We start from the raw sequence: 13,615 nt of genomic DNA, 5'->3' as shown, positions 1-13,615 counted from the left end.
TGTATTTAATTTTAATTTCTTTTTATATTGTTTGTTCTCTTTCGATTTTGTATCTACACGAACATAGTGAATTTCTATTTAAGGAAAAAAAGAATTAAACGAGGCTTCTTTACAAACAATTCTAAAGTAGTCCTTTCGTCAACCCTTTTTTCTTTGCTTTTCTGTCGTCTGTCCCTTTCTCTTTATTCCCGACGACCCTTTTATATCTAACTATACAGTAACACAGGTTGGTAGATCAAAACAATGTTCCAGATAAAATGTTACAAGTATACATCCCCCTCGTTGGAATAATTATTTATTTCTTCAAACGAATTTTCAACATTTCTACAAGCATAATAAACCAAAATTTGTTATTAATTTAAAAATCTTCGTCAATCGGAAAAGTTTAATTATTTGTAAAAAAAAAAAATTGTTTTGATACAAAAACAAAAAAAAAACAAAAAGTAAAACATAACGAATCAAAAGTTTTAATAATATTTTACTCTGTTAGAGATAAAAAAGAAATTTATTTTTATTCCCATATAAAAATATATTCAAACTTTTGATATTTTTATTAAAAAAAAAAAAAAAAGAATACGATATTCGTTTGAAAAGAAATAATTTGTAACACTTTATTTAAACAACTACAGAGTATATGCATATCCAATCTCAACACAGATATAAATTTTCATGTTTGTAATATGTCTGTACGCGTATATCTGTCTCTATCCGAGATGATGAATTAAAAAAGAAAAAAAGAATAAAAAGATTGACGTATCGTTCGTAACCATAAACAAGCTAGCTTCAAGTGATGTTGATCGAAGTTATTGGTTTTTACAAGGGCAGAGAAGTATCATGCCAAATTTTACCAAACCCCTATAACCTTATTCTATAACCATATCTCACATCTGTTATTATTTATTTATATTTTTATTTCCTTTTTTTTTTATCATTAATATATAAAACATGTGAACATAAGTTAGCAACGTTTTATTTAAATTTTTTTTCTTTTTTACATTTTTAATTAAATTTTTATATATAAGTAAAATAAAAATATCAAATTAAACATTTAAATCAGTTAATCAAATTAAACTTACTGCACTTTGAGAAGAATTAAGACGAAATATAATTCGTTCAGATTTTGTACGAATATCTCAAAATTTCGTGTAGTGTACTTTATGAACGCTTATAACTATATAGTTATATATTTAATAGTAAATATATATATATATATAAAACTATATATATATAACACTTATAACAATATAGATTAGACCCAAAATTTCTAGATGATTTTAATAATCAATTACTTTTTATTAAGACCTACATATGATTTTTAAATTATCCCAAATTATCTCCAAATTAAATATCCAAATTATTTCGAATTGATTTCAAAAAAAAAAAAGAAAGGAAAAAAAGAGTTCAAAAACTCTCTGAAAAGCATCTAAACCAACGTACCAACAACAGTTCGGTAACAACAATTTAAAAAAGTATCCCAACGAAAAAATATTGTCGATCGAAAGAAAAAAAAAGAAAACAGAAAAAACAAACAAACGAGAAGATGTTACCCCTCGTAAAATCGTGTAAAATACTAACGCATCTAGATTTTCGTAACGACGACAATATAACGAAAAAWAAAARAAAAAAAAAAAAAAAACAAAAAACGAGAATAAAAAACAAACAAACAAAACGTATAAAAAGGAAAAATATTAACGAATGATACGTATGTAGCAAAAATAATTAGAAATATCGAGTTGGTGTTGTTAGTTATATCTGAAACGATGAAAGGGGACAGATATAGATGGGGGTGTAATGTAACTTCGGCTGACCAATAGGATTTGTCGTTGTATATATGAGAGAAACACTATACCTTCAATAACATAAAACTCTCTCTCTCTCTCTCTCTCTCTTTTTCTATCGCTGATTCGCTAGAAAAAAAAGAAAAATACAAAAGAAAGGGGGTTGGATGGGTGGGTGTGGGTGGGTGGGGCTGGGGGAGGGGGGAAATTGGCTACGGACGAACGCGTCGCGTTTGTTCCGATTTGACTTCGGGCGAGATGACAGGAGTTTGTTAACGCTCTCTAGTTTTACCATCGTCTATCTCTCTTTCTCTCTACTGTGCTTTGCAAAACTCGAGCAAACACCATGATACTCTATTTCTATCCCTCAAAGAGAGAAAAAGAGATTGGTTAGAGAAAGGGAGAAATATAAAAACAAGGAAGGATATATTAAAAAAAGAAAAAATGGGTCAACAAACAAACCAAAAATATGCATCGATACAACGTTTGTTCTACTATGAAACGAAACGAAACGAAACGAAAAATAAAATACAATAATAATAATAATAATAATAAATAAATAAATAAATAAAGAAGAAAAACGGGGGGGGGAAGGGGGTGGGAGAGAAAAAAATTGCAAAGACAACAAAAACAACAGGAATATCAATAAAATAAGATAAACACGGATCCCGTTGGAGAAATTTATGGCACCGATAAAACGACAAATCGTGAAACATGGCGTCCCAATAAAATCAATCGCGTCGTTCGTGCGTCCGATCGTACAGAGAGAACGACGAATAAGAGAGAGAGAGAGAGAGAAAGAGAGAGAGAGAGGGAGAGAGAAAATAGGAAAAATTAGAAAAAGATAGAGCTGCTTTGAAAAATCCGACAACTTTTTTTTTTCTCTATTCATTTATTTTTCTTCATATGCTTCTGCAAAAGGGGAAATTAAAAAAAAATAACTTTTTGAGTATTTGAAAAGAGAGATGAATTTTAACAATCCTAACAACAGTATCGTACATAATATATATATAGTTCGAAATTTGAAACGAGAACAACGTTAACATTATATTATAAATATTTTTTTTCTTCTTTTATTTCCTTCTTCTTCTTCTCAAAAATGATAATTAAGAGTTACTATCAACGAAATATAATAATAATAATAATAATAATAATAATAATGAATAGGACTTAATTAAAATCTGTTTAAAAATGTGGATGTAAGTTTCGTTAAATGTATTCGATTCGTTTGGAAAAATATTAAAGACTTCGAGAGCGAGATTAAATATTTTTTCTAAACTAAACGATAAAAAGTTTGTGAAATCTGTTATCGATTTTCGAAAAAAAAAAAAAAAAAAAAAAAAAAAAATCAATTTTGAAACGATTCATTGTTATGTGAAATATTAATAAATTCAATGCTTGTTTAAAAGATCTCGTGTCAGCAGTTTCTTATATCAATAATGCACTTATATAATGTATGAACTTTTCTACTGGGACATATTTGTAGAATTTTTGTGCAAGAAACATGAACGAATATTCAAATAAAATCACTCGATAAAGTAATTGCTAGCTTGTCAAGAATATGATTAGGTTGTTATTTAAAATAAGGGTGATTTTTTTTTTTAAAATGACAGGGCAATTTATAACTCGTGCCTCGATAAAAAAAAAAAAAAAAAGAAAAATACAAAATGTAAAGTATTTCTTTGACAACAAAATTTACCCCCCTGATAGCCCTAAAGATTAATCATTAGTTCTCATAAATATTCAATTTTTTTTCGAATTCCCGTAACGATATCAACCTGCGAGCAAATAATGCGTGTTTTATTCGATTGTCCAAAAAGTAATTTCGTTTTTTAATTAATGATAAATAAAAAACAATGTTTTCTTATTTAAAATCCAAAGTTTTTCACAAATGATCCTGAATTGTCAAAATTAATAAATTCAATTTCTCAATTTTGTCGAATTGTTATTCAACAACAATAAGCATACACTAGAGCTTTTATTTTGCCTTATCCCCTTCAACTGGACTGGATTTAAACGTAATGCATCATTCAAAACGAAATTACCAAAAGTAAATTTCGAAGACTAATTTTGATCCTAACATATAGATGAAGTGGTAAAAAAATAATTACTCGACACAAATCGAAATACAAGAAGGCTCTTTAAATCATCACGTTTAAAATGTTCGCTGCAAGAATATCAAATGATTTTAAAGTTAGTAGTAAGGTTTAATATCAGAATAAACGCGACTAACCTAATCTGTGTACCAAAAACAAAATTAATAACTCATTAATAATTATTAATAATTAGAATAATTTTAAATAAAAAGAGAAAATAATAATAATAATAATAATAATAACCAGTGCTTATTTTGTGAAAAGAAAAAAAAAAGGCAACGACGAAAATCAATTCTCGTCAGGCTGTTTATTCAAACAAATTATGGCATATTATTTCTGACATTTTCCTATGTCTCATTAAGCTAATAAAAAATTAAATGCATTATTTACCCCTTAATTTTATTTTTTATTCTATACATGATCAAATTTTTTATAGTTAAACAAACAAATAAAAATATACATTTTAAATAAAATTCTAAAAAAAAAAAACATAAATATAATTGAATAAGAAATTTCTGCAACATTTCTTATTCCTTTTTGAATCATTAAAAATATCGTAGGGAAAGGGTGCTGAAACGTCGTTGCAGTTCTTTAAACCACAAAAAAAGCACTGATATTAATAATAATAATAATAATAATAATAATAATATATAAACTTACCGTTTTTCGCGCGTGTATGGGCATATGACTTCTGGATTGACGAGAATGATGTATTCGTGTGATGCTTGTTTTTCGTTTTGTTCAAAAAAAAAAAGAAAAAAGGGATTCACGTTTTCCTTCGGGCGTTACACAAGTTACAAATTTATCGAGTAAAATGTAAGACACTTTGATAAATACTTTGAGAAAAAGATATAGCTAAATAGATGGATAGATGAATGGATGGATGGATGGATAAAAATGGACAGAGATAAATAAAAAGAGAGAGGGAGAGATAAATAGATAAATAGATAGATAGATAGATAGATAGATAGATAAATAGGTAGGTAGAAAGAGAGAGAGAGAGAGAGAGAGAGATGAAGGAAGAAAAAAAATAAGGAGGAATAAATAATGAGTTATTGTTGTAATTTAAATTTCCTCTTCCACTTCTTCCTTTTTTTCCTTTTAGCAGGTTCCACGATGATCTTGCCTCCAATTTTCGATGACATAACAACCGCCGGTAGGTTCGGCTTTTAAAGGCGTCGACATTTTTTTATCGACGTAACTTTACATTTATTTATGTATTTATCTATTTTTTTTCTTTTTAATTTCTTTTTCCAATAAAATCACTCACTATTTATTATAAAATCCCAAAATAACAAGGACACTCACAAATCTTCTTCTTATTTATTATTCTTCTTCTTATTATTATTCTAGGGTGTTCCTTTTTTATTATCAGTATCGTATGCTGATATTAAACGGGAAACTTTTTTTTCTTTTTATATATGCGTATCGATAAGATGATGATAATAATAATAATAAACAAAAAAGAATCGAATTAATCGACGAATCCACTCGAAGATTAAACGAAGATTCGATAGGGTTCCACTATTTCAACTAAACGCAAGTACTCCTAATGTACTATTGTATGTAAGATACAATGATGATGATGATGATGATGATGATGATGATGATGGCAAACGAAAACAAATTGGAAGTGAATATTCGCACGACGCGCCAAAACTTCCTTCCACCCTTCCTCACCCCACCTCACCCCCGAACTTTAATATATTTTCTTATAGAAATCTTCTTTTTTTATTTTTTTTTATTTTTTTTTTTTTCTCTACGTAATCCTCTCTTCCCGACACGAATCAGACGTAAACCATTAAACACGTTTGACGCATGGGAAACGGGCGCCACGCGATACACACACACACACACACACACAGATACACAACTTAAGTTTGATGTCGTAATCGTGTAGTAGTTGTGTGTCGTGTTTGTTAAGGACACCTGGTGCGAAAGTAAGATGGAAATAAAATGAGAATGATAAAAAGAGAGTGAAATAGTATGATAGATATAAAATATGTGAGAAGAATATAATAAAAAGAAGAAATAGAATAATTTTATACGTTGTTGTCCATGTAAGAAAGAGAAGGATAGAAACAACACCTTTTATATTTGGGTTAACGTATTTAAATATCTCTGTGTGTGTGTTGCGTGTATGATTCGTATGTTAAACACGATATGCAAATATATATATATATATATGTATATGTTTAATATATGTAGATGATATATATTATTTATATGTAATATGTATAGATATATATATATATGTATATGTGTGTGTGTGTATAATATACGTAATACAGAATTTAAGAAAAAAGTAAAACCGAATGACGTCGAGGACGTCACGAGTCGTACTGACTCTCTCGTCGACTCGTCCTAATCCCGTGCTTCCGGTTCCCCACCATAAAACGACGCTGATTGGTGGTGGGAGTAGTCCTGCACTCTGGTTCAACGAATTGTAGCGACACCTCTCGAGTATTATTTCCATCCAATGGTAAGGTTCTACCCTTACCTTAGGGTAGAACCAACTTTTTCTTTTTTTTTTTTTTTTAATTACAGCAAAGGTAGAATAATTTTGTACTAATATATAAAAATAAATAGAAAATTTAGCATAATTTTTCTTTTCTTTTTCTTGTTTATAATTAAAGTTTTGATTCGCTCGAAGCGTTGCAATTATAACGATAGATATACACGAAATATGAATAAAATGTAAGGGAATCAAATTTATATTAGATACATATATATTATCCATTTTTTGCAAGTTAATTAACAATAAAGTTTTACTGTGAAAGTATAAAAATATTACTATATTAGGATGTTTAACTCATATTTATATTCTGTTTATCTAAAAAGCATATTAAATGGAACACGTTCGTCTTATGTCAAGAGTTCATAAAAAATAATAAATTGTCAGATTTGCGACAAGTGATATTGTTAATTATTATTCTACAAAATAATATAATTACTAAAGATTTATATATATATATATATATATATATAAATGTTTACAAATAATTTATAAAACTTTGTATCTTTCTATACAATGAAAACTATGTAAATTAGATGCAATGCCTCTTTTATAGGAAATATCATCGGCAAGTAACTAAAGTTTTGTCCTGCAACGTAACATCGTTGGAGTTTTTAGATGAGTAGTTTGTATTAGTTGACGCTCTCGTGAACAGAAATAACGTCCCTAGCAGGAAAAAGTTATGCGTGTTTGTGGGCTGTGGTGTTAAAATATGTAACAGAACTGCTAGAGTAAAGTTCAGAACAGTGTACAACCAATAACCCTCGACACGAAGAAGGATCCATCAATGAATGAATAAATTCAAAGGAATAGGAAATATTTTTTAAAGGGTAAAAACAGTAACATACTTTTTATTTTGAATAAAAGAATCGAAGATGTGCGAGATGTGTGTTTGCAAAAAAAAAAAAAACCCCCCCAATAAACCGATTTGTAATAAATCATTTATGAATTTGAAATGCAACAAGCAACAGACATTGTATCTAATACAAATTTCTTCAAAAACATCATCAGATACGAGCTTCATCTATTTCATGGTAGATTTCAAGGGGCGCCACCATACGGTACGTATTTTTCATGAGAGAAATATTGAAAACATCCATGGCTACCTTCTTTACCATACTACTTCTAGATGTCGCAACTTTAGCACATTTCTTAGAATTACCCATGGATAATGGGATAGCATACACAAGTTTTGAAACATGACTCATGGTGTTTAGAGTAGGGTTTGCTCGTTAACCCTAATGATTGAGGTTCTCAAACGAACCAAGGACAAATGTTCTTAAACTAACACTTACAATTAATGGCAGTATACGAGAGAGGTTGGCTACGTCTATGCAAATACAAATATTATATATATATATATGATAGAGAGAAAAAATTTTACTATACAGATATATCAGAATTGTTCCTTTAATACTATAGGAATATATATATATATAGTTTGTAAATTCAATATATTGTGCAGATTAACATAAACGATATATTACGTTTATCTTAAAACAAAGAACAAAATAAATGACCGTAAACGAGCATAGAGGAATGTGATCGAAATTAATTATTAAACAAGTAAATTTAAGTTAATGTGTTAAATAACAAATAAATAAAAAATTCATAATACATATTTTGATCTTTATTTCTGTCCTATTACTAAAAAGTGGATCTTATCTTTTGCGAAAATAACTAAATTTATAATATATATATAATAATAAATCACATTCACATCTTTACACATTGAAATTACTGAATGCTATAATACACCATTGAAAAAGAAAAAGCTTTTTGCATCATCTAAAAATAAAAAAGTTTCGTGATCAGGTAAACATTTTATAAATTAATCGTAATGAAACGTTTTTCTTACTTTGGAAAAAACTTGATGCGATGATACAAACATTCCACCAATCGATAGTATGCTTGGTTTTTCACTTCTCGCAATTACAAATAACAAAAGCTTTTGAGTTTTAATAGAAAGAGCGTAGTACGGAACTTGACACCTAAACAAATTTGTTTTACAAAATAATTAATACAGAGTTTTCTGTAATTTATGGGACTCGTTTCAGGAATGAACAGACACAAAAAGGGGACACAAAAAAAGGGGGTGATTAATTTGAGCACCTTCTATGAAAAAAGAAAGCTATTGCAGATTATTTGAACATAAAAGTTTCCAAAAAATTATATTTATATTGTATCCTGTGTTCATTCCTGAAGTAAGTCTCACAAATTATATAAAAAATACCCTGTTTAATAAGAAATTAATTTTTTAGATAGATTCTACAATATGCTTTGATAATATTATTAACTATTGCATCACTTTAAGATCTATTGTAAATATATTGGGATGTGCTTAAAAAGCTCATGCTCATTTATATGTTTAATATATTATTACAATTTTCGAGCAACCCAATTAAAATAATTTAGTGAAATATAACAGATATTGTATTTTTAATTTATCATATCTTACAATTCTTTATATGCGATATTGCTATGATTAATAAGCATTTGTCCAACGTAAAAGTTAATATATGTAATAAATATTGAGCCAATACTGTAGATAATACAATCAAATAATTCGCTTAGATTTTGCATACTCAGTTCTAGTTGAAACATCTAGAAAAAAAAAAATTAAAAAATGATATGATATATGTAAATAAAAATAATTTTTCAATATTATATACTACGTGCAAATAATAAACGGAAGTTTACAATTAATCTATTATAATATATTGAAAATATAATTACATATTATATATTATAATTTAAGATATTAATTTAAGATCTAATTTAAGATATTAATTATATATTATATCTAAAAATTACTATCGTTCATTATTCATACAATAAAACATTAATAAAATATTAAACTCGTTGAGAGAAGGATCAGAAATCAAATTTTATACGAACGTATGATTTACAAATATGAGATTTACGTATAATAAATTTTTCTTTTTGCAATTGTGTGTATACTCTAATAAAATATTTATTACGAATATATTACTTACGTAAAGGAAATCCAAAACGATAAAAACCAATGCAAAGAGAATTAAAATACAATAAATTATCTCGTATGCATTAAGCAATTTAACAAACCTTAAACAAATATGGAAAAATTTAATTATTGTAAAATATCATTCAAAAAAATATATATTTATAAATCTCATATACGTTATTCGGCTTATTATTAGTGCGTTTACTCAAAAAATTAATCTAAACTAACTCTGTCACTTCTTCGTAACGTTTTATTATATCGACAATCCAATCAAATTCTTCTCGTGATGTTTTGTAATAACAAAATTTTTTTCGATGTTCTTTAAATGGTTCAATTATCTTCAATCTGCAATGAATAATTTTTCAAATATGCAAATACTAGGATGAGACAAAAAATCTTAAGCCTATTCTATTCTAAAAGTTTGTAGACTAATTCGAAAAATAAAAGTGAATTTCAACAAGAAAAATATTGTTTATCTATATTAGATTGAAAACTTTTTAATCTAACCCACAAAAAAGGATATAAAAATATATAAAATTAGGTACGTACATTATAATACTAAATTGACAACACGCGTGTTGTACCGATACGAGGTATACTGAAAAACACGTACAAGCTACTATTGTTAACAAATAAATTGCTATGATTTGATAAATTAACAAACAATAATAGAACCATGCGCTTAATACATGATTAACAAAGTAGGGTAATGTTAATTGATCGTAGTCCAATTTACCAAACAGATACAAGAAAATATTTAAAATAGATGGTGATATCATTAAAAAGATATAAATATTAAAGATACCTGAAAAAAACAAAAAATTGCATACAGAAAAATATATAACTTAAAATATCGTTTAATTAAAATTTTACTCGTTTAGAAATATTTATTCTTACCAACGATAAAATATGCATACATTTTGTCCTTTTTCGTATATTTTTCAATAGTTTTAATTTCAATATCATCGGATATTCGATTGTAGTAAGATTTTAAGCAAATTACAATTTTATGCATCTACAAAAATAATTTGATCACTCTATAGAAAAAAAAAAAAAAAAACCATTTTGTTTTAATAAAATTGATGTGAAAACGCGAAGAAATGTACTAACTGTCCTAAACTTGCAATAAGTTACACTGTAACAACACAGAATAGATAATGGAGCCATCGTTCTTTGTAATACAATGACAGTCAATCGCAATTGAAAATCAGATGTGAATAATTGATAAAACTAAAATTAAAAACGTTGTTTTATTAAGCTAATTTAATAAAAAGTTTATCGTTTATTATTTATTACGTATTGAGCCCAACAAAGAAACAATTTTTTTTTCGGACAAAAACTTTCACACATTTATATTTAAATTAAAAATAAAAATAAACGTTTGGTACGTAAAAAAAAATAACATAAATTAAAAAATTTATTTGTAATAATTATGACAATAGATTAATTAAAATAAAATATCTCATTGAACTTAATTATATGATTTAATTTACAATATAGATATAATTGAAATATAAAATAAATCATAAAAAACGAATTTGTGTTCAAGAGTCCACTGTTATAACTAACAGCACATATATGCAAGTAAAATTTATATCGACATGTGCATTACTCTTAAGAGAACAGATTATTATAATGTAATAATTATTAAAGAAATAATTTTAAGACAAAAACATTTACCTGATGTACAATCATTGGTAAAGTGTAAACTGTTACTATACATAACAAAACCAATTGCTGATTTTGACTTCGATACTGATCTAATCCTAAAAAGAATTGAATTAATTGATTAGAAAAAATAAAATGTTGCTTGTAGTATTGAAGCCCTATAACAGACATCCTGAAGAATCTTTTATCAAAGTTAACAGTATATAAATACTACTACAATTCCTTTTAACACTCTTAACACAAAGTTAATCGCGACAGTCAACTATATGTTTGCCACCACACATTTTTCGCGTTGCTAACGTAAACATAAAAGATTACCCCGACTGGTTATAAAATGACATAAGTTATAGTAGGGGAGATCACCCCGATCGATTGGCTAATATAAATATTAATTGTGCATTTTAATAGCTAGTCATTATAACTTAACGTAGGGATTGTGATAAAATATTGAGACGAAAAAAAAAAAGAAATAAATCTATTACAATAAAATCAATTGAACATAATGATAAAACTTTTCACCCCATTTGATTTTTGTAATAACCATTCCTTTTGCCGTGTGACTTTATTGCATATGTAATAGTTGAACAGGTGCTAGTTCTCAACAATTAAATGAAGGAAATTTTCTCTGTGTACTTCTATGAATTTCAAAAGACATGCGCAGAAGGATTTGTTTAAGTGTAATTCTTATCAGTTGCTTTCTAACCATTGCTGAGAACACTCACTAGTTTTGGAATTAACAACGAATAAGGTATGATCGATTTTTTTGATAATATAATTCATCAAATGTAAATATACAATACTAGAGTAGTCCTTATTTTGGGTATCTGTGAATTTTTATGCTCCTAGAAGCTCGTATGGTTTGAAATAAATAAAAAGAAAAAATAATTTCCGCCTAATTTCAAGTCTCTACCCTTCAAATTTAATAACCAAGTATTTTCCCATCAGATTTACCCCTTACAATTAATATTTTCTATGTGATTCTATCCACGTAATCTGTCCGTCTTAATCTACGCGATTTTACGTTGCATAATTTTTTTGTATTCAACCGTTTTTCTTCATCATGCTTTACACCGATGACTTTTCGAAATACTTTATTTTCGAAAACCCGCAATTTATATCTCGAATCATAGAAATAAGTGGAAGAAAATTACATACCTTTGTAATTTTATTCCATGCCACGGAGAATAAGCCATTATCCAAGCTTAATTTATGATTGATTTTTTATGAACAAGATCTCATTTAATAGAATAAATAAAAATCTAATTGAAATTTATTAATCACACAAAAATTTAAACTTTAAATTAATTAAAATATTACAAAAAAAAAAAAAAAACAAGAAATATTATGTCGTTAAAAATTATTTAAATTTGATAACAAAAAGAAATATTATTTTGTATATTCTATAAAACAAAAAAATTAGATAAAAAGAGCATGTGTGGAAAAATGAAATTCGATGTACGATCCACGATCAAAACTTTTCAATTGGATTATTTATTAAATAATCCAATTGATAAAAAAAGAATTTAAATGACCAAAAAGTGGACATTACAAAATACCGTATTCTCGATGCATTAGAAAATGTATTGTTCTATATTTAAACACAGGTGAATATGAAAAAATGCATGTCTCTGATGCATGCATTTTTCAATATATAGAATAGAAAAATGTTTCTATTTCATGCAAAATTATTAAATAATTAATACAATTACAAATATAAATAGGAAATTATTCAAGACACATTATAAAAAACTTAAACAATTGTGAATATTTCACAATATTTAAAAATTAATTAACGTCATGTTCAAAGAAAACAAAATAAACAATATTGCACCTTGCATTGTATTACAAAATGCATACGCAATTATGTATATCGCCATAAGAATAACCATAACGAGATCAAATCTATGTTTGATCGATAGAGTACATATAAATCTTTTATTTAATTACATTTATATTAACGCGAAGTATGCAGTTACATCGACGAGTGTCTGATGTACATATTACACCACTTAAATATATACAAGACACTTTTTTATTTTTAGTAAACTATAAAAAAAAAACAAAAAATAGTAATACAATTTCACAATTTCCGAAGCACATATTTTAAATAAATACGAATTATAAAGTACATCCATGTGTAATATGAAATCTCAAAAGAAGAAAAAATTGAAATTCAATATACAAAAATATGAATTGAACATTGAAACACAATATTGATAATTAATTAATTGCTAGTGCTTGCTTTAACAGATTCTAAGCTAATCAAGTCTTATAGATTGTTAACCGGAATAATATGAGTAATTTTGATTATTAATTAGGAGGATGATTGACTCTAATCGGACTAATCAGATTAGTCCATATATTTGGAATAAAAAAAATATATAAAAAAATGTAAAGAAATATACACAAGGTGATAATGGATCTTCTGCGACCACGTAGGAAGCAATGTTGATTAGGGTGAATATTAAAGATGAAGCGTATTACTAATCGTCGAAGAGTGCGATTATTTTGTAATACGCAACTATGATTGAACATGAATGAAACGTAAGTAACGTTACTCCTCAGTATCTATGGG

The 13,615-nt window shown here is 26.9% G+C and overlaps 1 protein-coding gene and 1 long non-coding RNA gene across 4 annotated transcripts in view; both read right to left on the bottom strand.

Moving 5' to 3' along the window:
• Positions 1 to 4,789, bottom strand: part of LOC106790248 (beta-1-syntrophin-like) — a 191,688-nt gene extending 186,899 nt beyond the window's left edge. For 2 of the 3 annotated variants that reach the window (XM_014755015.1, XM_014755016.1), the window contains exon 1: positions 4,535 to 4,789. In XM_014755015.1, coding sequence (XP_014610501.1) covers positions 4,535 to 4,558 — 24 coding nt within the window. In that variant the 5' untranslated portion in view covers positions 4,559 to 4,789. The remainder of the gene's footprint in view (positions 1 to 4,534) is intronic. The other variant, XM_014755017.1, reaches the window with a different exon arrangement.
• A 235-nt stretch (positions 4,790 to 5,024) lies between these two features.
• Positions 5,025 to 6,228, bottom strand: LOC106790249. Its single transcript, XR_001382065.1, has 2 exons — positions 6,187 to 6,228; positions 5,025 to 5,407 (listed from the first exon to the last, which is right to left on the bottom strand). It is a non-coding gene; the product is annotated as an uncharacterized LOC106790249 (long non-coding RNA).
• Between the last annotated feature and the right edge of the window lie 7,387 nt (positions 6,229 to 13,615).

Source organism: Polistes canadensis, unplaced genomic scaffold (assembly GCF_001313835.1).
Source record: "Polistes canadensis isolate GaletaPanama2010 unplaced genomic scaffold, ASM131383v1 scaffold_226, whole genome shotgun sequence".
Lineage (NCBI taxonomy): Eukaryota > Metazoa > Arthropoda > Insecta > Hymenoptera > Vespidae > Polistes > Polistes canadensis.
Note: the sequence above shows the minus strand (reverse complement) of the source record. Positions and strands in the feature narration are given on the sequence as shown.